The sequence below is a fragment of the Pinus tabuliformis genome, chromosome 1_2 (assembly GCF_031772625.1).
Source record: "Pinus tabuliformis cultivar Carrire ecotype Pingquan chromosome 1_2, CPIR1, whole genome shotgun sequence".
NCBI lineage: Eukaryota > Viridiplantae > Streptophyta > Pinopsida > Pinales > Pinaceae > Pinus > Pinus tabuliformis.
This window is the reverse complement of record NC_142298.1, coordinates 678,321,901-678,348,559: the sequence shown is the minus strand read 5'-3', so window position 1 is coordinate 678,348,559 and position 26,659 is coordinate 678,321,901. Positions and strand designations below refer to the sequence as shown.

Below are 26,659 nucleotides of genomic sequence, written 5' to 3'. Positions count from 1 at the left end.
AGACTTTAACCAAAGGTGAGTAGGATGGCAAAGGAATGCTTGCATAACCTGACAGCTATCAAGAGCTTTGTTGATTGCCTCTGTTTGTTTCCACGTTTTTTTGAACTGTCATGCTTTTCCATGCTGACAAGCAGGTGGGTATATAAGTGAAATTTCGTTGTGATATTTGAGATTTTTCTCAAATGAGATAGCCTTTTTGTATGTGTCAAGTCATAGCCTTGTCTCAAGGGGTGTCAATCGCAGATGATAAACAGCAGCTGGGAGGAAAAGAGTTCCCCAGCAGCCATTCTGTGCTCTGCATAAATTATCCAGATAAGTGTTGATTTTACTTGTTCACGTTTTTTGTCATTGTGTGTATTATATACAAAAGTTGAAATATTTGGGAAGTTTGCAATATGTTTGACAAAATACCTAAAATTATATAAAATGAATGATTGTGAAATCTGCACTAGTATTGGGAAAAGGATGGCCTCGCTAGCTGTGGCTGTGGTAAAAAAGCCCAATCGGAGTTTTTTTGCTCCTAGGAGTTATTATGAGTGTCGCAAGTTGAACTTTTTCAGTTCTCTCTCTCTCTCTCTCTCTCTCTCTCTCTATATATATATATATATATATAGTTGAGTTATGTGGAATTTCTATTCTACCTTCAACTACACTCTGTTCATGTAAGTTGATATTCATTGGTAGGTGGGGTAAATAATTGAGATGGAAATACCCCATTTCTTCAATAGAGTCAGTGGAGGTTGCTTAAATCACAAGTTGACGAGCAAATGGATAAAATATACAAATTTCAAGATAGGTAGGGGGGTATCTATTTATAAGAATGTTGTTAAATTTACGAATGACGATATTAAGGTAAACAGAGAGGGATCTCCAAGACAAAGATAGCAAGTGGGGAAATGCACGAAGTCAAAACATAATGAAACCAAAAGATGAACACAAACATGAAGCTGCAAATCAAAGGGTGGAAATGAACATGCAATCAAAAAAGACAGGGAGAGCAACAGTTTCAAGTGGAAGGGTACACTATCCCCTTAGGTATGCATGTTGGAATAAAACCTCATGTACTGAAATTAATCAAGTAATATGCAAGCATGATTTAATCTTCTTAATTCCAAACAAGAGAGAGAGAACTGTAATGAGATTATATCTTAATTGTTGATCAATGTTAGAAGTTTAGATCTCAAGTTTGTTAAAGTCTGGATATTTGTTGCCAAAGCATGACAGGACTTACAATAATATATTCAAAACGTATCATTTCCCACATGTTATGAAAGAAAAGAGCACCGTCAAAAATGTCAAACTATACTTTGCAATACACTGCATCATTTCAAGAGATAAAGATCTCATCCAAAAGAATGAAAACGGTATATTAAATAGCAAGAAAGTAATTAGAAGATAAGTGATGGGATACACCCTAACCCGAGAAGGAATGACTAGACAAGAACCCAAATTAAACGCAAATGATTTGAAAATTTCATAAACATAAAAACACCATATAATGATTTCAATTGTTTAATATGAATCCTCTACATTATATGTCAATCTCAAAGTTAAGCTATTGAACTTCAACATACTCTCGTATGCGATCTCTTAAGCCATCATTTGAAAGTTGTGTTCGAGCATATCCCAAAATGTGAACTTCCTCAGGTGACAAAAAACCCTGTCATAAGAAGTACTTTTTGTTACATATTGATATATAAAAAAGGAAGGTAACACTAATCACCATAATTCGATAATGGCAAGGCAAAAATATCACTAAAAGAATTATAATCTCAATATAGGCTAAGTAGATAAGGACATGAAATCCTCTATTGTCACTTCAATGAAAATATAGTAAGCTATATTAAGGAATGGCAAAAAAATATTTAAAGAAGACAATGGCAACTCAACTTCTTTACTTGCAATTTTGGTTATTTCAAATAGATATTAGTTTATTTACATACAATTGAAGGCATACAATATGTCCTGTATATTTATGAATCAAACTCCAATAATGATATTCACAAGTCTTCCTTCACAAAATATGTTATTCCATTTACTTTTGACCTGCAACAACACATGAGTATGATTGAACGTCGGGGGGGTAGGAGGGGGGAATATTCAATAAACACAAACCAAAATCCAAATAAAACTAATAAAAGTCCTGCAAATGTAGAAATCTTGAAACTAAACCTTTAAAGTTTAGAAGTTCAAGTTTAGTACTTCAAAATGCCAAAAGGAGAACAATATTGAACGTGTTTGTAAACAAAATAATGTCAAATGGATAGTAAAATTGACAAAAAACATAGAAACAGCCCTACTATCTTTTGAATTAATATCAACTTTAGTTCTAAACTTCCTTCAAATATATAGGACCAAAATTCCATCATACTTCTTGTACATTTCAATCGTGCTTTATTTATTGGGTTGTTAAAAAAACAATACGCATGGCTAATTACTATTGAACAACAAACTACATTAAATTATAAGTGATGTTCACAACATTTACATATCAACCTCTAAAGTGTTAATGATGAGTGCCTAACGTGTGCAAAGGTGGATTTTGTACCTGATATCTTGATCAATTATATACTCAATTTCTTACAAGATAAACAGAATATAAAATCCAATAACCTAAGAACTTGTTCTCTTGGATTGAAATATGAATGAAGAATCTTGTTACTTGAGACAAAAGATGAAAAGACAAGTATGTTGGGTGGGCCTTTATAAAGAAAGGGCATCCTTGCCTTATGAACACATTACATAACTCATAGGGATGCTAGTCCTCCTACCTCATGGATTTGATAGGTAGAAAAAATGATTATAATCTCCCTTGGAAGTGGAATTAGGCATATGATGAGTAAGTGAGAGTAACACTCGTATGTGGAACACAGGGATAAAATCCACATGAGATACGAGTTACATTCCTATGCATTAAGTGACATACACTACAAGAAAAAGAAAATTACACAAGTGTCACAAGATAAAATGAGCACAAGATTAAGTAAATGAGGATGAAATATATTTTAATATCATAGTGGACTTATTATCTCTACCTTGCGTAGTTAAAAATTCACCTTAATTTGTGGATAACATTTGGAACTTAACTCTAATTGAGTTGTTTTGGACAAAGAACTAGGCATATATCATCTTGGAGGTAGTAGGTATGAGTTGACTGTCCTCCTTGCTCAATAATGGTGCTATCAAGATGTACCTTGAATTGAGTAGAGACCTATCAAGGACCATGTTAGTCATTGATGTTGTCGGATGCATAAAACAATTGTTTTGGCAATTTAACTTTGATGGTGATGGCACTAACATGCATGATGTGTGGGGACATTAAAGTATGAAAGAGATGCCACTAAATGACAAGGCCTCTACTGTCAAAACACATGGGGCGAATAGGGTGATGATGCATGTATTTGTGGCATATGTGGCACTAAAGTGTAATGACCTAAGACATTAAAGTTTTGATCACTTACTATGAAACTATTAAGCCTATGCAAGTTATGTTAAGGGCATCCATGTATCTAATGTATAGAGTCATGAGAGCACCATTGATGCCAATAAATGTGTTCTATGTGAAGCTAATGAGAATAAAGATGATGTTGTGTTGGTAACCTTACTAATTGTTGGTGTTGTTGAGGTCACAAATCCACTAATTTTGGTAGCCTTATCTAGGGAAAGAACAAGATGGAAATGGGTACACACTTGAAGTACGAAGGAAAACGACTACTCCAAAGTGTTAATGTACCCATGAAATAATGCATTACATATATTGAACCAGAATGAAATGTTGGATATAGGTGGTATTGCTTAGTTGCAAATAATTTAAGGATGGATCTTACATGAGGGGTGGAGAAAGTTGAGAATCTTAAACATGCTTTTATGCTACTAAAATTTGTCTTGTGAAGAGCAATTCCCCTATGAATAAAAGGATGAGTAGCCTTCAACAAATTTTTATAGTACGTCAACTTTGCTCAAGGTTTGAAGGTAGATCCTTAGTGAGCAATGGAGAATGGTGATAAGGTTAAACAAGCTTATATACAATGTAATCATCCTATGATTCCAAAGTCAATTTGTCATTGTCTGGATGCATTTCCCTTAGGTATGATCGTATATTTGTGATTCTCATCACACATATCAAAGTCTCACATTATGTTTTGGTTGAGTGCTTACATGCATGTGGGGTGATAAACCTTGTATTGTATGAGGTTCCACCTTGTGATTTTCATCACATTGATGGAGATTTGCTTCTTATTCCTTAGAGCTACTAGACCATCTTGGGGGAATTCATCTTTAAGGAGTTGCCTCTCTTTATGGCAGCATATCATTTGATGAAGATCTTGGTTGGTAGAGTCTCAATTCTCCTTGGTTGGATGGTGATTGTGCTTGCTAGTTGGCTCCCTCTTCATGGTTGCATATCTTTGGTTGATGGACCTTTGGGGTTGGAAGCTTATGGTTTCACTTGATGTTTTGATTGATAGATGTAGAGGATGTTCTTTGGTTTTATGATATATCATTGTTGAGCAATTCATAACTATGTTGTTCATTCCAACACTCATATAATTTTGGCCTATGGAGAGGTTCACTACAAAATACCACTTTTATTTTCATGATACAACACCTTTATATGGTATACTCCTTGTTGGCAAGTATATATTATTATGGTGCCACCTCCTTCTACTCCTTAGATCATATCTTCATTTAAGCAAGGCCAAGTTAATAGCGCATACTCAGGCACTTTATAATGGATCCATCCCCTTCTACCTCATGTATTAACCTTATGGAAGTGTTCTCTTATGCCATGGTGGTCATGCATGTGGAGGTGGCCTTTTTGGGTTATTATTACTTTAACTATGATGAGCCACCCCTTTATTGTAGTGCACCTTTAACCACATTGGAGTGTACAATGGTGGACACACATGTTGAGGTGTTCTACTAATGCCATGGTGGTCATGCATGTGGAGGTGGCCTTTTTGGGTTATTATTACTTTAACTATGATGAGCCACCCCTTTATTGTAGTGCACCTTTAACCACATTGGAGTGTACAATGGTGGACACACATGTTGAGGTGTTCTACTAATTTATTTGATGGTATTTTCTCATGAGAAGAGTGGACTTATTTTGGAACATTGGAGCATCACACATATGACATGATATACCATGTAGCCATGCATCATCATATCTTTCAACAACCTATCTTCATGGGTTTTCAAGTCATAAACCAACCGTTTCAATTGGATGTATCATGTGGATATGACATCATTGTGGCACATATGTTCATGAAGATTCATATTTTAATACATGATAAGGAGGCCACCCCCTTTACTCCCTTCATACATTGGCTTATATCACATGGAATGGATTAGTCATTTGCATGTTTTAACTGTTACACACCAAAAGTGGGTGACCCCATAGGAGAAGTTTTCTCCTAGATAATTCTTTAGCCAGCAATTGGTAACCCCTGACAGCCACTAATGTAACAAATATATTGTGCCATTTGATCTCCGCTCCCTACATCAGTTATATGTCCCCTCACCCATCTGTAGAGAGCATATGTTAGAAGGTGTGCAATCCAACCCCAAAGGTATGTTTTTCATTATGCAATCGAGTGCTTATGCTTGTTTTTCCTTGGGGATCTTGGGCATGGATTATTGGGTGACTTGGAAGAAGGAAGGGCTTTGACTGTAGTTTTGTTCCCTCACCTTAAATGGGAGGGTGGTGGTGGCGGGGGAGGGGAGTTAATCCTCAATCCTAGTTCCGTGGGATCTCCCCTATTAGCCTATGGCTTTAGGAAGGGCACTACTTGGGAAACACCGATTTAGATAGTGTGGTCCCATTCCACATTTTTCACTACCCTCTACACATTAAAAGCCTTATTTCATCATTTTCCTTCTCTGGGTCCACAAGGCACTGACACTCCTCCTCCCCTTGTCCACATGTTTGGGTTGGGCTTGGAAATGTTGCCTCAGAGGTTGATGCAGCTAAAAGAACATTAAAAGCATATCATGGCCACAAGCAAGAACAAAAAAAATAATATTATAAAATGCAAAGATGGTCGCGACATTTAATATAGCAAGTGGGCAAAAGCCAAACATGAGCTCTAACCCTTTATCATGGCCATCACCCTGGTTCCTATGACCCATGAGTGTACCCACATCATTGAGGAACCCATGCATGTCCCAACCCCTGGTGGGCGAAGAACTGCCCCACCTTAAGGGGGTAACAACTGCTTACATCATACACAACATGCTCTCATTTCCTGGAGCCTCAAGAAGTAATACAAAGAAAAATCAAGAAAAAGAAAAAGGCAAATAAAAAAGGGTGGAAAAGAAAAGGCCAAGGTAACTCATGTATCCACAATTGCTCCCTCATACATCTATAAACCCAAATATGTGGACATCCCTCACCATTGCAATCCTTGAACCCATGGTATTTGACCTCGAGACCCCAATGTCCCCATCCATTCACCATCATTCACATGACACCTATCAATTGAAGGATGTACCAGGGACATGTATTTCCCCTTAGGGGTTGGGAACACCTAATAGGGTCGTTTATTAGCCAACCCTACCTAGGGAGGTAACACTATTACGAGCTTGAAGCCCCAAATTTTGAAGGGAAACCCGCTATGAAGTCTCAATGTGCCCTTGACAAACAAGCTTGGTTCACTTAGATGCACTAATGAATTATTGTACCTAGGATGTGCATTGGATATTATATGTAATAGGCGAGTGGTTTCATCATGGTTTGGGCAACTTAATTGGGGCCCAAGTCCACCAGAGGATCATACTGACACCCCGGGGTGAAGCATTGAGAGCCATGGAACTCCCATCATGTGCAGAGCATCATATTCACACCATGGGCACCTTCAGCACCCATAACAATCTGCTCATTGCCCCACTTTATTCAGAAGATGATGCAGTTGGACCAGTGTTCCCCAGCGAGCTTAACAGTGATCACATGGTTTGGCAGATGATCTGAGGCCCAAAGGAAGTTCGTCTCACCCCTTGGGACATGGGAGGGCATGCACCATCATCAGAACCCTCAATATTAGAGCATTACAAGCTACTTTATCATTGGGAGACCTGAGACCAATTTTTGTGCCCCAAATTCCCTTTGGGGTCCCACATGATGACTTTCATGGAGAATTAGGGGCTACTCCTAGTTCATGTTTTATGGAGCCCTCTCACACATTTTGGTACCAAGAGGACTCAACGTGGCCCTCCAACGGCCCTACATCAACATGACATCATCAATTCGGCTAACATTTGGATGGTTAATTCATAACTTGTAAAAGTTACTTGGTCGACTTGTGACCAAGGGATGTATCTTGCCCATTTTTATAATGTTTGGGGGCTTATAGGTTAAATTCAACCTAGTAGGACTCATATAAATAGAACTCAACTTCATTTGTATTGGATCATCATCACACTTGGGAATTTCAGCCTTCTTGGCAAGTTCACACTTTTTCTTTTGTTGGCTATTGGATGATCTTGGATGCATTTCGATATTTGAAGTTGAAATTCGATCTTCTTTGGAGCTATCTCTTGAATTGTGGATAGATATATCATGTTGTTATCTTGTAAGTGCCTTATATTGAATTTTTTTCTTTTGGAATATAGCTAATGTATGGATTTGTTGCAACTAGGCTCATGCTATTGTGCCCTAATTTATTGAAGATAATTTTGAAAGCTATTTGGTTGAAAATTGCATATATTATTAAGTCATGGGAATAGTTCAATGACATGATCAAGTATGAAAGAATCTCCTTCACCAATGACATGCTCAAAGGCATGTACTACAATGCAATAAAGGTCAACAAAAGGAAATACTCACATAAGGAGTATAATATTGCTGACTAAGAAGCAAGTAAAGAAGAAATGTTGACTAGTGCTAGAAGCAAGCAATAAAGAAGTGCTCCCACAAAGAGCATAAGGTGGTTGACCTATCTATCCAAGAAGAAGCAAATGAAGAAAGAGACCAAGCATGTGAAGAACACCTTGATCACAAAGAATCACTATTTGACAAGATACTTTGAAGACATCTCCCGAAAGAAAGCATGACAACTCTGACAAAGGAACAAAAAGATCAAAGGACCCTTGACACCTATGAAGGCCTTGGAGATATTAAAGGTGCAAGATAACTGATTCTACTCTACGAAGATGTCATGATGAAGAAGCCATCCAACAAAAGCACCATTGAATGTTGAAGCAATATCAAGGTCATGAGGGCACTAGATCAAAGCATGGGAACGAGCAAGTACAAAGAAGCATCCATGTGAAGAGTAGTCCAAAGCATAGACAAGATGACAAGGAATAACCAGATGACGAGAACCTGATATATGACAAGAAGGCCACGTTCCACGAAGGAAGCAATGACATGACAAACCAGGAAGGAAAGTGATCGATGGATGGTGCCCTACAAAGAAGAAGTTTGAACAAAGACTTCATGACATCGGGGGAAAGAAGGGGATCAAGTAGCTTGAGGACCCACGAAGAGGAAGTTGTTGATGAATCGACAAGTCCCTAGCTATTAGGGAGTTATAACAAGTTCCCAATTACAAAAGAATTTGGACAAATACCTTGTCAGAGGATACTTGGGCATGTCTTCCTCAAATAAGAGGAAGAGATAGACACAACATTCTTGTCTTCACTTGGGAAGAAAGAATGGGAGGATTGGGTAATCATCTGGCATCCGATACTCTTTGAGGATGTGTAGGGCATCCGATACAAGAGTAGGCAAGAGGACCGATATTCTTTGAGGGTTGGGAACCCAAGATAAGAATAGTCCTAGAAGATCATACTCAGTGAACACCCGGGTAGGTATGTACCTTGAGAGAAAATGACTAAGGTGTCTATAAGTCATTGGTCTCGCCAACATTGTGCTCTAATCTATTGAGAGATAGAGTTGTCAGTCAAGGCCTTGCTATGGAAACAATGTTGGTTACTATGATGCTATAACAGATGGATTTCCAATCTGGCTTCTCTTACGTAAAAGTTTCAAGATTGAAACATAGCCAAACACCTTGTAATGTTGTATGAATACCTCCCTAGTTAAGAGGGAGTGTTGAAGGAAATGTAACTAGGTTCAGTGTTCATAAATGTATTGTTGATATTTGTATTTATTCAAGGAAAGAAATATTATTTTTATAATATATGTCAATGAGTTTCTTGCTCATTGAAATAGGTCTAGCACATGTTAAAGTGCTATAGGTAAGTAAAAGATCCAAAAGAATTATGTTGAAGACCTTAAAGGCATGTTACACTAGGTATAACTTATGTATTAGAGTCAAAGAAGACACCTCCAAGCAAAGTCAAGTCTCCTCCAAGCATGTGACACCACCAAAGAAGCAAACCGAAGCAAATAAGTCAAGTCGGCCTACAGTCTTCAAGTCAGCCTTCAAGTTGGCCTAAAAGGAGGGACAAACCTCTATATATAGAGGTTGTCCACTCCCTCATAACGTCATAACTTACCTCTAAAATCAGTGAGCAAGGAAGACCAAAAAAAGGTAAAGAAAGACGAAGTAGAAGGAGCCTCTAGTGCAGCGAAGGAGAGACCTAAACCAAAGTTGAAGGGACTGTTTTTAGGGTGAAAAGCAGTCACACGTGCGAGAAATAGAGGACAGTCTGCGGTCACTACAGCAACAAGATAACAGTCATATATATCTCATGGTTTGGGCTAGTAACCTAGGCCTATAAGGCCTCCTACTCAAGCGAAGAAGAGAGTCTCTCAAGCGAAGGAGAAAGGAACAAAAGTATAGGTGAGACTTCCCACATGTGCGAGAAATTAGGGCTGCAGTGCTACCATATCAAGTCTGCAACTACATCTTAAGAAAGGGCTCAATTGGAGGAAAAATAAAGTACTCTTCATATGTAAAGGAATCTACCAAGGAACAAAGAGGAATATCTCTTATAGAATATACCTAACAAGGACTAATATTAGTTGTCGGAAGAAGGACGAAGTGCCGGGAAGCAAAGTGCAGGAAGAAGGAAGACTAAGTGTCAGAGAACAAAGTGCAGAAAGGAGGAAGGACTTGACTTGTGCTTGGAGGACATTCTAGTCAGGGGTCTAGCATTGATCAATAAGAAGCTTCAATAAGAGAAAACTTACCGAAGGGTTTTCCTCTCAAGAGAAAAGAGGTTTTGGCCCTGGCAGAGAGCCAGCATCTTGTGTTCTTGTTCTTATGTTTTTGGTGGCAGTTTGATGAAGTACACACACATGCATTAATAAGAAGAAGAAGAAGATTAAGCTAACAAGAAAAGTAAAAAGACTTCACAAATTGTGATCAAGTCAAAAAGAATCTAACTACACCTAATTGCCCTTGATTCTTCAATGGACTTTAGGCCGACCTGAACTTTTGTGCACATGTGGTTTCATCATTAAAAATAATATTTTTTCTTGACCAAATTAAATTCTCCCAAGGGCTAGTAGGAGTCTTTCTTGATGAGGAAGGTTGTGCAAAGGAGGGAATTTATCCCTAAGCTGCCAAATTAACAACAAGACCTCAAAGTTTGGCAAGTATCCCGTTGGTTTTCATCCATAAAATCTTGTGCCCTAAGTGCGCCTTAGGAGGGAAACCCTAGCTTGCATTTCCTTGACTTGGGGACTTCTTTGAGGGTTGCATGAGCTTAGTAATCATTAGAACAAATCATAAGAAGCCCCTTCCTCTCCTTGGCTTGATCTCGAGAGTACCTTTAACCATGATAATTCACAAAACCCTATATCTCGTGCAAGTTTCTTCTAGGTCTCTTAAAGGGAGCGAAAACCTTTTTGAAGTGCCATCCTATAACATAGAGCTTCCCTTAAGAAATCCTACCTCATCACCTAACACCATTAACCCTAGAACATTTGTCAAAGGTGATCACCTATCCTACCGAGACTCCTTCCATCAGTGAAAGTCCATAAAGAGCAAGGGACATTGGTTGTGGCGACAGTGGGCCATTGTCCCATTGTTATCACTTGGTCTAGTTCTTCATCCTATAGGCTCTCCCTCCTTAGGGCCTGCTAGATTGTGTGCTAACACTAACCATTAATTTGTGTTGAAAATGTAGCGAGTGAAGGTCTTCTGGCTTATGCCTTAACCAATGAGGAGTAGGACCACAGATTTGTCTTTGTGTAGCCTGAGTGTGAGCTCATGAGATTGAATTCAGTTATGGTGAGTTTATTTCCAATTTACTGGAATAGTCGTCAAGATTGCATGCATAGTGTTGAAGCTTCAATTACGTGGAGTCTTCTTCAGTTTGACTACAGGATGAGGCAGCAATTACAAGTTCAATTAGAACGAGTTTAGTCTTCAATGATGATTGAAAAAAGTACAAGTTAAGACACCAGTGTTGATTGGAGAGAGAACAAGTAAAATTCTCACTTAACTCGCAATCACAACTCAAACTTCTAAATTGAGTTAGGTCTCCTTGCATGCTCAAATAGGGTCTATAAATAGAAGGAGAAAGGCACAGGATCCATCATTTCTTGCGAGATCATTCTTTGTGTGTGAGGTGTGCAGAATTGAGGAGCTTGTGCGGTAGAAAATAGGAGGCCACAAGTGCACAAGGAAATAGGAGAATTGCACTAGGAAATAGGAGCTCCTTGTGCGCAAGGAAATAGGTGCTCCAGTGTGCAAGGAAATAAGAGCAAGGATCAGGGGATTCTCAGGGCAAGTCTACGTTGTTCAGCAGGAGAATAATTGTGTTCTCAAAGAAAGATTGTTGGCTATAGGAAGCAACATGATTTGTAATAGATCTAATTGCTCAAGAACAATCAATAAAATACCACAACAAAAGAAAGCAGATTTTCCCTTTTGGGTTTCCTAGGTAAACAAGTGTGTAAATTGTGTGCATGTGTTTTTTTTATCTCGATTATTTTATGTTGCTTATAAATTGTTAAAAAACCTCGTATGTGAAAGTAAATTTCATTTATGTTTTAAATTTCCTTGTTTTCAGCAATTCATCTAAGTAGTTGCAGAGTTTCAAGAAAATTTAACATGGTATCAAAGCAGAGTTCAGCATAAAGACCAGCACCAAATTGATCAATGAGTGAAGAGCACAGTTCAGGTTAAAGGCTTGCACTAGAGTTTTCAAAATCAATTTTTGGATAACAGGATGTTGTTCCAAGGACTAAGGTCATATCACTGTTTAGAGGAAGCCTCGAACTTCTACTCATGAAGGGAGCGGATATCAATGGTGTTGGAAGGTAATGGGTTGCTAGAATTTGCAAAGAATCAAATAGTTCCACCTCAAGAAGCCCAACAATTGATCTAGTGTAACAAGAATGACATCGAGGCCAGGAGGATCATTCTTGAGGGGGTCAAATACCATATTGTGCCTCATCTCCATGGGAAGAAGACAACATACGAGATGTGGAAAGTCATATTCGATCTGTACTAAGGTTCCAGTAATGTTAGGAAGCTTGAGATTAAAGGACAAGCTAAGAAATATTCAGATGAGCAAAGGAGAGCCCATCATTATGTATCTTTCCAAGTTCACCTAGGTTCGAAACTGGAGTGGGCGAGACTGTAGTAGATAGTGACCTTGTGAGTCTTGCGCTTCTAGGACTTCATAAGTCTTGGGAGAATTTCCAGGATGTATTCAGTGGCAGAGAGAATATTCCCAACTGAGAAAGGCTATGCTCAGATTGCATCCAAGAAGAAATCCCGAGAGCGATGAGAATTGGTGGATCAGTGAAGATAGAGGACAACGAGAAGGGTAGCAAAGCCAAGGGCAAGAAGGATCAAGGAAAGGCCAAGTCTAGTCAAAAGGGCAAGAAGAAGAAGAAAGATTTGAGCTAGATCAAATGCTTCCATTGCCACTAGTTCAGGCACAATGCCACTAAGTGTCCTAATCGAAAGAAGGGGTCCAGTAAGGACCATGTGACCACATTAGCTAAGGTAGATGTGTTGTCTTCTCAGTTCGAGAAACACTTCTCATTGATAGCTTGCATGGCAAGCTCAGTAGGCAGTAATGTATGGTACATTGATTCTAGAGCATCCTTCCACATCATTGGGAACAAGGAATATTTTAGCTAGCGAAAGGAGAAGGACATGCAACTTTGTTGGAAATGTAACCAGTGTTGATCTTCATAATGTAATTCAAATGTACTATTGATGTATTCATTATATTCATTATATTCATTTATTATATTCATTATTATTATTTATTTTCTAGTCAAAGCATGTTCTTCATGCTTATAGGGTTTATTTAGTGAAAAGAAAATTTATTATCAGTCAAAGAAATGTAATTGAATCAAAGTTCCATTTGGACTTCTTGTAAGAAAAGAAAAAATTATTTTTGTCTTGAGTCAAAGAGCCAAAATGTCACCCACAAGACCAAGTCGGCCCTAGGGGTAGCTATTCGACCCTCCTGGACATGTATAAATAAGACATGTTCGACCTCATTCGTCACTTATCAAATCACATTGATTTTTGTGCAAGAAAAAGAAGAAAAACAACAAAATTCAAAGGGGAGAGAGAGAGAGAAGTCAAAGGAGAAAGAAATTTCTGTTTTCTGCCCTCATTTATGCTCACATGTGCGAGTTTTTTAATAGTTTCTTAGGCTGTTACAAGGCCGAAATTCGGCCATCACTGTAGGTCCGAAATTTTCAAAAGTTTGACTAGCATTGACATTTGTTGACCTTGACTTACTGAGGAGACTTGGAGGAAGGCTAACTTGGGGTTTTTGTGGTCTTGGGTCTTGGATATCTCACTTTGATCTAATTCTATAAGAAGAGGATTTTCTTGGGTGGTTTTGCCTTCGCTTGGAGCCTACATCTTTATGTTCTTTGTCTCTTGTGATCTTCATGTTTTGTTTATTTTGGTAATTGCTTAATGAAGAGAACATAATAATAGAAATAAAAAGCCAATAAACATTCACAAGTAATTATTAAGTAAGAGAAATCAACCCTAATCTGCAAGCATCTTGGTTTCTCAACATGGTATCAGAGCTAAGGTGAAGGAAGGGCAACTTGAAGATCACTTTTTGTTGGCTTATTTGAAGATACTTCTATAGCAGTCATCTCACTTTCAAGACATACTTGCAGCAGCTACTTTGAAGGACACCATTGGAGGATATTCTTTTTTTCAAGGGCAAAAAGAAGAAGATCCAAAGACCATCATCTTTGTAGCAATCATCATTCAATTTTGAAGAAGACCATTATAGCACCAATCTCTCTATTTTGATATTAATGAAGGCTTTTGGAAACATTGTCAGGTTCTTGCTCATTCATCACCCATCATTGAAGAAGTTTTTATAGCAGCTTGAAGATGTTATTGTAGCAGCCATCCTTGAAGACATCAATATAGCAGCTACCACTCAAGAACATCTTTGAAGACTCTTGGAAGCATCATCAACATTCTTGGAAGCACTCCTATAACAATCTCTTCTCCTTTGAAAAGTAAGTACTTTATTATACTCTATGTCTCAACCTCCCAGTCAAATGGCATCTTTTTGTAAGGAAGGAAACAAACTTGATGGAGCCTCTAATTTCAAGGCTTGGAAAAAGAGAATTGATTTGGTTCTCATAGAAAATGAAGTCATGGATTTTGTTCTAGGCAAAGTTCCAGAACCAGACAAAGACAAGGCTCAAGAAGTGGCCAAGTACAATAAGGGAGAAGTTAGGGCTCAAAGGATCCTCTTTGAGTCTATAAAAGACCATCTTATCTCCTTTGTTTTATATTTGTCCACATCCAAAGAAGTCTATGACAAATTGGTCAAACTATATTCCGTCAATACTATCGGTCAGAAAATTTCACTAAGGAATCAACTTTATAGAACAAGGATATCAAAAGATGAAGATGTGGCCTCATACCTTATGAAAATCTCAAAGTTAAAGGATCAACTTCAAGGGCTTGGAGAAGTCATATCTGATTCTAAATTAATAACTTCCGCACTCAATGCTCTACCTCCAAATTAGAGTGGTTTTGTAAGTAGCATCTACGTTAGAAAAGAAACTCCAACATTTGAAGAACTTTGCGCACAATGTGTTCTAGAAGAAGCAAGGTTAGAAGCCAACGATGACACTAAACCCAATAATGAAAATGCTCAAGCTTTTGCTGCTAGATCAAGGAAGAAGTTTGGAAAATTTGAACCAGTGTGGAGAAAGTCGCGATAAAATTGGCAAAGTCCGATTTTTTGGACTAGCCAATTTTATCGGTCGACTTTTTGGCAATTTTTTCTCAATCGAAAAAGTCGAGATTAAATCGAAAAAGTCAGGATTAAAACGGGATTGTTTCCAAAAATTTGTGAGTGAGAGGTAGTCTCTTTAACGACTTTTTAAATTTAAAAAAAAAAAATAGAATTTTACCAAGAAAATCGCAATAAAATCAAAAGTTTTTCCAAAAGATCGAGAATTTCTTTAACAACTTAAAAAAAAAAAGAATATTTTGTATTTTTTTAATTTTGTCGACTTTTTCAAAAACCTCCCGACTTTAACGACTTTTTCAATTTCTAGACCCTTGTCGATTTAATCCCAACTTCGACCTTTTCCACATTGATTTGAACCTCGTCGTAGATACAACAACAATAACCAGACATGTGGAAACTGAGACATGTCTAAAGTACAATGCTTTGGTTGCAATGAATTTGGACATTATAAAAGAGATTGTCCCAAAGATCCTAAGAACAAAAAGAACAACAACAGGAAAGACAAAAGTGAAGCTCACATTGCAGAAGATGAAGAAATCGAAGATGGAAGACAACAAGGACCTCTACTACCGAAGAAATTAGCAGATACTAGGTTTGCAAGCAGTTTGTTCCTTTTTTTGTTAATGGCAATTAGAGTAGCAGTTACAGTTATATTTGTGTAGAAGAGTCTTGGGATTCGCAAATTATAGTCATTGAAGAAGCATATAGCATTGGAAGAAATAGACTCTACATAGAGTTCTAGAAGGAACACTTAGTTGCATATCTTCACAAAGAGTTGAAGGCAGTTATCACATCATCCAACTAACCAGAATAGAAGAGTGTGGGTCATCAAAAGTTCTCTACACATCGTTTCATAGTCACAACTCACAAGTATTCTACAGTCACTGAAGCATTTAAGAGGCAATCATCTAGCAAGCAAGAACTACAAGATTCACAATAGAAACAGAACTATAGTAAAATCAAAATCATTATGTAGCATCATAGAAGTTTCTCTAGCATGACATTTTGTTACTATCAAAGTTTAACATTTGGATGGAAGATTCAAAGAAACATGGCAGAGGTCTATTCTACAAGAAGAGTGGACAACTTATCAATATGCATTGAAGAACAATCTAGAAGCAGCATGGAAGCTTAAATGAGGTTACTCTTATCAAAGGAGGAGTCTCATCATCCTACATTTCATGGACATCATCTTCAAAGAGTCTAAAGAAGCAGCGTGGTCAAAGAAGTCACACTTACCTTGGAAGAAGTTTTTATAAACATCTTGCAAACAGCCATCTCAAAAGAGGACTCATATCTTCAGAGGGGGTTGAAGGAAGAACATGATGCATTTTGATCAGAAATACACTTGAGCAGAAAGTTAATGGCGAAAGTATGATATGACTTGGTCAAATAACAAAAGTCAAGACTCTTCTAGATGGTTGTTTGACATATGGCAGCAGAACAGATTATTGGAAGACCTAAAAGGGAGCCAATAGCAAGGATTAACATAAGGAAGAGTACAACTTGACTCAAGGATATATATCAATTATTTTTGGTAATGAAGAATGACATCAATAATGTTTGGATATGGTATGACTTCCAGGAAGAACATATAGCAAGAAGTGTGTACACTACAAAGGCATAAAAGGCCGCAAACTGATACAAGAAGTCATGAGACACTTTGTGGATCACTTGATGATATGTTGATCAAGAAGAAGTTCACTCACCTCAATCAAAAAGAGGGAGCTATGATTGGTTCTACATTAATTGGTTTGGCAGGTATTGTTGTTGATAGAGATACCACTGATGATTGGAAAATGATATGATTACTTGGAAACACGTGAAGCAGAATTCTATACAGAGGAAGAAGATGTAAAAGGCTTGTGCAATCAGCTATGAAGAAGTTTGGCTCCACAAAAGTGTTTGATGAACTACTTGATGACAAGATGACATGTTGGATTCAAAGTTGCAAGAAGATTGTAAGAGAACCAGGAAAGGTTGAGGTGTTTTATGATTCTATGATGCAAATAGGAGCCGAGAAGCTACAATAGATCTCCCCAAAAGAACAGGGAGTCGATACATTGATGAGTATTTTTTGAGACAAGTTTGAGCTTGTAGTTATTCCTCCCTGCTTGAGAGGGAGTGAGGATCTCCTCCTTGGTTGAGAGGGAGTGAGGAAGGACACCATATTCTCCATGTGTCATGCACTATGGCCAGGAATAATAATCGTAAGCCTAGTGAAGGCACTGGTAGGGAGAATGGTGGATTGGATAAGCATCTAGGACTGATATTCTTTGAGGATTTGTATCCAAGATAAGAATAGTCCCAAGGATCAATATTCTTTGAGGATAGGTATACATGATAAGAATAGTCCTGTGAGGACAAACCTGGTGAACATTCAGGTGCGCTATGTGCCTAGAGAGGCGATGGTGTCCAAATTTATGCCTCCCAAAAATGTGCTTTGGTCTAGGGGAGAGATAGAGCTTGTTAGTCAAGGCATTGCTATTTTTGACAATGTTGGTTATGTTAATGCTTATCAATCTGAATCCCTTTTTATGAGAATATTTCAATTTGAGAGTATCATGTTCGGTCATTATGAGTACCTTCCTAATTAAGAGGGAGCATTGGAAATGTAACTAGTGTCAGTGTTCATAATGTAATTCAAATGTACTATTGATGTATTCATTATATTCATTATTATTATTTATTTTATAGTCAAAGCATGTTCTTCATGCTTATAGGGTTTATTGAGTCAAAAGAAAATTTATTGTGAGTCAAAGAAATGTAATTGAGTCAAAGTCCCATTTGGACTTCTTGTAAGAAAAGAAAAAATTATTTTTTGTGTTGTGTCAAAGAGTCAAAATGTCACCCACAAGACCAAGTCGACCCTAGGGGAAGCTATTCGACCCTCCTGGACATGTATAAATAAGACAAGTTCGATCTCATTCATCACTCATCCAATCACATCGATTTTTGTGCAAGAAAAGGAAGAAAAACAACGAAAGTCAAAGACGAGAGAGAGCAAAGTCAGAGAGAGAAATTTATGTTTTATGCTCACACGTGTGAGCTTTCTGTGGTCTCTGACGCTGTAACAAGGCCAAAATTCGGCCACATTGATCTGATTCTATAAGAAGAGGACTTTCTTGGGTTTTCCCCCTTGTGGGGTTTTGCCATGGCTTGGAGCCTACATCTTTGTGTTCTTTGTCTCTTGTGATCTTCATGTTTTGTATATTTTGGTAATTGCTTGATGAAGAGAACATAATAAAAGAAATAAAAAGCCAAAAATAATTCACAAGTAATTATCAGGTAAGAGAAATCAACCCTAATCTACAAGCATCTTGGTTTCTCAACAAGTTTCACATTGAGCTAGAGATGATGCTAAGCACTTGACTAGGGGAGTTGGTATCTGTCATTTTTGGGAAGGATTATGGTAGCTCTCTCCATCTCAAGGATGTTCTCTATGTTCCAGGCCTTAAGAAGATCCTTGTTTCTATTGCTACCCTAGAGGACAAGGGCTATGATGTCATTTTTAGCAGAGGTAAGGCTTACCTCAAGCACTTATCTTCTTGATCCATGAAGCAGATTGGTGTGAGGATGAAGAATCTTTATAGGCTGCAGGTTGAGACATGTGCAGTCTTGAACAACAAGGCATGAAGTGTGCAAAGCGGAGACATGGGGGAGCTTTGGCACAGATGCATGGGACATGTGCATCATGGGGCACTAAAGATCCTTTAGCAGATAGCCACAAGACTACCACAGTGCGCATTTGACTAGCATGATGTGTGCAAGGGGTGCACACTTGGCAAGTATGCCAAGTCATCTTTTCAAGGCCGAGACAACAGAGCCAAAGGGATTTTGGAGCTGGTACATTCAGACATATGTGGGCCCTTCTCTTCTCCATCCCTCATGAGACACAGGTACTATGTCACTTTCATAGATGACTATTCCCGGAAGACATGGATCTTCTTTATGAAGAAGGAGGAGGTCTTCTCCAAGTTCATGGAGTTTAAGGCCTTGGTAGAAAACCAAACCAGGAAGAAGATCAAAGCATTGAGGAGTGACAATGGCAGGGAATATGTCTCCAATGCTTTTAGGAACGTGTGCCAAGGAGGGCATTAGGAGAAAGCTTACAACACCCCATAACCCTCAGTTGAATGGGGTGGCTGAGAGGAAGAACCGCAGCATAGTTGGAGCGGCCAAGGCCATGTTGGATGACCAAGGGCTGCCCATGTTCTTGTGGGCAGAGGCATGCAACATTGTAGTATTTCTGCAGAACAAGAATCCACATAAAGTGCTTAGACAAGTTACACCGGAGGAGGTTTTCACAGGAAAGAAGCCTGACGTTTCTCACTTTTGCATCTTTGGGACAAGGGTTTACTGCCATGTGCCTAAAGAGAGCAAGAAGTTAGAGTCCACAACTGACAAGGGAATTTTTGTGGGTTGTTGTGAGACACCTCAAGCATACAAGGTGTACATACCATCACTCAGGAAGACAATTGTCAGGTGGAACATGAGGTTTGTGGAGGACAGAGTTGTGACGGAGTCCTTGGAACGAGAGCAGGTTGGAGTGCCTGTGGAGGAGCTTCTCGCTCCCAAGCAGGAGCCTTAGCTAGTACCACAGAGTAAGTCTCATCCAGGTGGCAAGCAGGTCGTACAGCAGGATGAGGAGGAGAGACCAGGACGAGTGGAGGCAACTACTCAGTGAGTGACTCCCAACAGAAGGAGAAAGAGAGTGAAGTGGGTTGAGAGGTTGATTTAGGAGGCTTAGGAGCGAGTTGAGACTCCTAGCTCTACATTCAGGTAGAAAAACCAACCACAGAGGCACACCGTGTACATGGCATTGATGGCTGAGTTGTTAGACTCAAATCCTTCTTATTATGAGGAGATAGCCTCTCAACAGGTTTGGCAGGATGCCATGGTGGAGGAATATTCCTCCATCATGAAGAACGATGTCTGTGAGATTTTGCAACGCCCAAAGGAAAAATCAGTGGTAGGCTCATGCTAGGTTTACAAGGTGAAGCATGGAGCAGATGGGAGTGTGGAGAAGTACAAAGCCAAGTTTGTGGCCAAGTGCTTCTCACAGGTTGAGGGCATTGACTATGAGGAGAGGTTTGCTCATGTGGCTTTTTATTCATCCATCAAGATGATTCTAGCACTTGCAGGTCAAATTGGGTTGAAGATCCACCAGATGGACGTGAAGACAACATTCCTCAACGGGGTGATTGAGGAAGAGATTTATATGGATCAACCAGAGAGGTTTGAGGCTTTTAGCAGAGACACTCATGTATGTTTGCTGAAGAGATCTCTTTACAGGCTCAAGCAGGCACTTCGCGCATGGTACACTTGCATTGACAGCTACCTTTGGGGATTGGGCTTCACTAAGAGTGAAGCAGATGCTAACCTATACTACATCACAATTGGAGGGCTTCTGCTCATTCTAATGCTCTATATTGACGATCTTATCTTGACTGGAGCAGACAGCTTGATTTAGGATTGCAAGGCAGATCTTGCAAGAGAGTTTGAGATGAAGGACATAGAGTTTATGAATAATTTCCTTGGGCTGGAAAAATGGTAGGGTGATGGGGAAATCTTCTTGGGGCAGGGGAAGTATACTACAGATATTCTCAGAAGGTTTCGTATGCAGATTGCAAGCCCATGACCATGCCTCTAGTTACAAACCGGAGGAAGGTGGATGTTAGTAGAACAGAGCGAGAGATGCCATGTTGTACAGGAAGCTCAATGGGTTGTTGATGTACTTAGTCAACACACGGCCTCACATATGTTTGGTAGTGAACCAGTTGAGCCAGTTCATGGTTGATCCCGCCAAAGTTCACTGGGTTCTTGCCAAGCATGTCTTGAGGTATCTCAAAGGCACGGAAGATTATGGGTTACAGTACAAACAGGTTGATGGAGTGAGGCTTGAGGGCTTTGTTGCCACACAATCTAGAAGGGGTACCTAAGGGACGACTACTAGACCAAATGACTACAATGGGACAAAGACCCATTGTCACCTCAATTAGCGTCCCCAGCTCTTTACGGACTTTCACTAATGGGAGGAGTCTCAATATAAAAAAAATCACTAGGATGATACGGTCAATGGCTAAGTATATTGTGATTTCCAGATCCCATTCAAAGGAGAGACTCAAATAATGGCTTGGTTGCTTCAAAAGCAAGATAATGGCTCTCCAAGAAAGGTTTATGATGAGGGAATCAAGACCTAGACAATTATAATGGTGGAAGAGTTTAGATGAACTTAGAATTGAGATTGCCAAGATGAACTAGGACCACTCAAGAAGCTCTTCAAAAACAAGTAATTGTTTTTATGATAAGTGAGGCTTAACTTGAGAGACCTAGAATGGGTCCACATGAGACCTAGGTTTTTAGAATTGATCATGAAAGGGAGAACCTCCTAGGAGGATCCTAGACCAAGGTAGGACTAAGAAAGGGTTGCAAGGATCAAATCTTGATGAAAGAAAACCCTCAAGGAAGGCTTTCACTATGACATTAAAGATAGTGCTTCAAAATCTGAGCTAGGGCTTAATTTTTCTCACAAATGAACCGTTGAAATGATGTGAAATTTTGAGGATCCCTAGGAGAGATGACAACAGAGAAGTTGATCGAAACAGATTTGCAAAATAAGATCTCTAAGGGATTTCACATGATGCCCTAGCAAGGTCGTCCAAGTGAGAGGACAAAAATTAAAGGGGAAAGGAAAAGTGGTTTAAAAGAAGAGTGACCACCAAGGAACTCGACTAGTGCCTAGACCATTGGAAGTATGGAATCATGGATGCTTATAGTAGGCTAAATTGACCTTTAAGGAGGTTAAAAGAGGAAGCCCTAACTACCCCTTTCAACTATTACCTTTGTTACATTAATTAATGGAGTTTCATGGACAAACTATGACAATTTTCCACTAGGAACATTCATTTCATATCATCAATGAGTAACATATGTAAAACTTCCCAAGATCACAACTTCATACCATATCAAGTAAATTAGGGCATAATTATTCACTATGAGAAAGAATTCCATGCATTAGACAATTACATAAAGATACTCAACAAGAAAAGGCACTTACTTGACAATACGAGGCATATCCATCCATCAATAATGCACTTAGAAGCTCTAAAAAGATAGCAATACATCCATACATCAAAGTGCATCCCAAAAACATCCAAATTCTCTCCAAAAATTGCAGGTTGAAATCCTCTAAAGAGCAAGTGTGGTGATTTGAGAGAATGAATCTCTCTTATTTATACAAGTCCTAAAAGGTTCAATTTATCCTAATTTCGACTAATTAAGCCCCTAGTGATGTTTTAATGTGCAAATAACACTATTTTTTTGTGACAAGCCTACCAAATAGCTCAAAAGTGAATGATAAGTCATCCAAGAGGGCCAAAAATGATAGAATGATAGTCAAAGGGGTCGTTGGAGGGCCCAAACAAGTCCTCTAAGTGCCATGATGAAGTGGAAGGCTCTCAAAATGATGACCAAGGGGTTGGCCCCTTAGTTTCCAATCAAAACATTTTTGGTGCTCACAAGAGGCTTTAAGGCACAATGAATGATCTATGGGTCTCCAACTAGATCAAACAAATTGATACTCTATCAATAAGGGCTAGAATGAAGATACAAGCCCTCCCATGTCTCCCCGGGTGAGACAAAACCCTATCTAGGATTTGGATCAGCTGCCAAATGTATGGTGCAAGTATGTGTCCGATTGGGCAACATGGTCCAAGTGCATCATCATCTCTGTATGACTAGGGCATGAACAAGAAATACATAGTGCTAAAGAAGTCCATGGCATGGAAATCAATGCTCTGTTGTGGAGGAGGCTTGTGGCTCTCAATGCTCACCCTACAAGTGTCATCATGACCCTCTGGAGGGCTTGGATCCCATATAGAGAGGTGAAGCCCAAGATGAAGAACCACCTGCAATCCTGTTTAAGATCCAATGTGTCTCCTCACCTTCCAATACAACAATCCATTAGTACAATTGAGTAAATGAGCTTGCAAATCAAGGGCAAAAGTGGACACTTCATAGTGGAATGCCCTTCCAAATGGGCTTTAGAGTGTACAAGTGTTTCCTTACTCAAGAAGAGAGGTTAATCAAGGGCCCTATTAGGTGTTTTCAACCTCTAAAGGAGTGACAAGTCCATGGTACATATGTCAAATGGTAGGTGTCATGTGAAATAATGGTGAAATGGAGTGGGGCAACATGGAAGGCTCCAAGCCACATGCCATGGTACAAGGGTGGTTATAATGAGGGAGGCCCACACATTGGTGTATAGATATCAGAGGGAGAAATTGTGGCACATGAGTTACCTGGTCTTTGCTTTTCCACCCTTCTTCATACGCCTTTTGCCTTTTGTTGATTTTTCTTTCTTTTAACTCCACGGTTCTCCAAGTGATGAGAGCATGATGTGTATGATAAAGCAGTGATTACCCCCTTAAGGTTGGGCAATTCATTGCCCACCAGGGGTTGGGACAATCATGGGTTCCTTAATGATGCAGTGAGCTCACATAGGGGGCCCTAGGAACCAGGGTGATGGCCATAATGATAGGGGTAGAGCTCATGCTTGGCTTTTGCCCATGCACTAAATTTTTATGTCCCAGCCATCTTTTGCATTTTACATTTCCTGTTGTAAGTGGCCAAATTATGCTTATAACTTTTCTTTTAGCTACATCAACCTTTGGGGCATTGTTCTAAGCCCGACCCAAAGTGTGGACAAGGGGAGGGTGAGGCTTAACTCCTTGTGGACCCAATGGACAAATGTGGACCTAGATGGGAAAAGTGTGAAAAGGGGTTATATGAGTGGAGGGGGGTGATGTATATGGTGCTAGGAAACGGGACCACACAACCAAGATCAGGGTTTCCCATGTAACGCCACTCCTAAAGCCAGGAGCCAATAAAGGAGATCCCATGAGACTAGGATACAAGATTAACCACCAAGTTGAGACAACAGAACAAGAGTACATACCAAGCCCATTCTTTCCGCAAAAGCCCCCCAATAATCCATGTCCAAATGTGTCCAAGGAAAGCAAGAAAAACACCAAATTGCATAATGAAAAGCCATACCTTCGAGGTTGGAACGCCCACCTTCAAACATACGATCATAACAGATGGGCGAAGGCACATAATGGTTGGCTCAAGTGGCGGAGAATGGTGGCACATCGAGCTATCTAGTGGTTGCAAGGGGCTGATGGCTTCCAACTGAAGTCAAATTTCAGAAAAGTAAAAATAAATAAAATAAAATAAAAATCTCCAATGGGTGTCACTCATGGGTGGTGCATAACAAGCTTCACAAATGCAGATTGGGCAAGGATCTCCAAGATCAGAAGAGTACTTCAGGTTGTGTCTTCAACATTGGTCAGCAATTGTTTCTTGGTTCAGCAAGAAGCAGAGATCAATTGCTCTCAGTTCAACAAAGGCCGAATACATTTCTGCTAGCTTGGCAGCATGTGAAGCCATCTGGATGAGGAAGTTGCTTGTGGGTCTTTTCAGGCAGGAGTTGGAGCCCACTGTGATTCACTGTGACAATCAGAGTTGCATTAAGCTCTCTGAGAATCCAGTTTTTCATGACTACTCCAAGCACATCAAGATCAGGTACCATCATCTCAAGGACTATGTGCAGAAAGGGATAGTAAAGCTACTGTACATTCCCATAGATGAGCAGGTTGCAGATATCTTGATAAAGGCCTTAGTCAAAGGCAAGTTCGTGTTTTTCAGAGATAAGTTGGGAGTTGTACAAAATCCCTTCCTTGCTAAGAGGGAGTGTTGAAAATGTAGCGAAGGAAGGTCTTCTGGCTTGTGCCTTAGCTAGTAAAGACTTCGAATTGTCTTTCTCTAGCATGAATGTGAATTCATAAGTTAGACTTCAATTGTGATGAGCTAATTTCCAATTCACTAGAATTGTCATCAATAGATTACATGTGTAGTGTTGGAGCTTCAATTAGACTACAGGATGAGGTGGCAAAGACAAGCCTAGTTAGGATGAGTTAAGACTACATCGACAAGTTTAGTTAGGACAAGTTAAGACTTCAAAGTGTGAAAATTTGGAAGACCCAAATTTCTACTGCAGTAACTAATTAAGTTTCTTCTACTTTTCAAATAACTGAACAAATTATTTATTGTGTTCTACAGTAAATATCGAAACCAATACACTGTAGCCTCCACTAATTAAATTAATATGCGGAAACAAGAGTCTGAGCAAGAAAGAAATAACACACAAGTGACACCGTTATTTTAGGACCAATGTCCCTGGAAAAACCTAATGTAGGAAAACCGGTGCAGCAATTGAGGGTTTGCATTATTAAGCAGTAATTTCTGAGTACAATTCTTTAGACGCCCAAACTAGCAATCCTATATAGAGATCTAATTGGACAAAAAGATAGTGAGATGATCTCACCCTGTCACTAGGAAATCTAACACTGATCTAAGCTGGAGATGAGCCTCTGCGTAGTCTCTGCATAGTACTGCATCACACCCACGCAATCACTACTGTTGGGACTGCATTGCACCTCCTCTGATCCTCTGCTAGCTGGAAACTTTGGCCCTCTGTCCTCCCGGTCTCACACCCCGGCTCCGGCACTTGATCCCAACTGTTCCTCAATAGAATTTTGGGCTCCCTCAGAAGCTCTGCATTGCCACAGCATAGCTCTGCATGGCCCTACGTTAGCCTCTCTGGACGTCTTTCTATCCTCTCTTCCTTGCACTCTCTGGATCAGGAAAACTTCCTCCAAAAATTATCTATACCCCTCACTGCAAGAAATCACCTTGATCACTTCTCAGACAACTGTTGCGCTGCTCTCTTTAGAAATCAATCTCTTGATCTCTTACTAGATGTATTTTCTGAATGCCCATCAAACCTCTTCTTATAATCTTCTTGTTGAGAACCAACAGCCCAGATTAGATTCTAATCAATGGCTTAGATCATTTTGGCTTGATCCTCGTCTTCTTTTAGAAATTTCACCCCTAGTTTGATTAATACCCTTTAATTATTTTAATTTCCTAAGTTTAGACTTAGGCATCCATTAAAAATAATTAATTATTTTAATAAAACCTTCTCCGAGTGGAATTTCCCAAAACAATTTTTGGGTATTCTAGAATACATGTGTCCAAGCCTCCCTACAAATTTTGAGCCTTAGAGCACCTCCGATGCTACCAAGATCAACACTCCCTCTTAGCGAGGAATGTGCTCTAGTAATGCAACCTGCTGAAGCATCACCCTTCTCTGTAACATCTCCCTCTGCGTTGTTGATGTCTAACATCACTACCCACCAACTACTACGCCAAAATGATGCATTTGTATTATTGTTGACTCTGCCACTGCCAACACTGCATCTGTACTGCAACCCTTGTAAATTCTGCATTTGTGCTACTGTTGGCCCTGCCACTACCAATGCTACATCTGCGCTGCAACCTTCTCCAACTGTTTTTGCTACTGCATCAACAACGGAAAAGCATCCAAAATTACTGAACAGGTTTTCAGTATGATGCATCTGTTGCTGGAGTTCTGATCGCTGCTAGTCTCTACATTGTCACTGAAGCCACTGTGCTA

General features: G+C 39.3%; 1 protein-coding gene across 5 annotated transcripts in view; it reads right to left on the bottom strand.

The window, feature by feature from the left end:
* Window positions 1-26,659, bottom strand: part of LOC149207508 (glucose-6-phosphate 1-dehydrogenase, cytoplasmic isoform-like) — a 240,750-nt gene that overhangs the window by 190,253 nt on the left and 23,838 nt on the right. For all 5 annotated transcript variants that reach the window (XM_089395761.1, XM_089395763.1, XM_089395760.1 and 2 more), the window contains one exon: window positions 1,575-1,660. In XM_089395761.1, coding sequence (XP_089251887.1) covers window positions 1,575-1,660 — 86 coding nt within the window. The remainder of the gene's footprint in view (window positions 1-1,574; window positions 1,661-26,659) is intronic.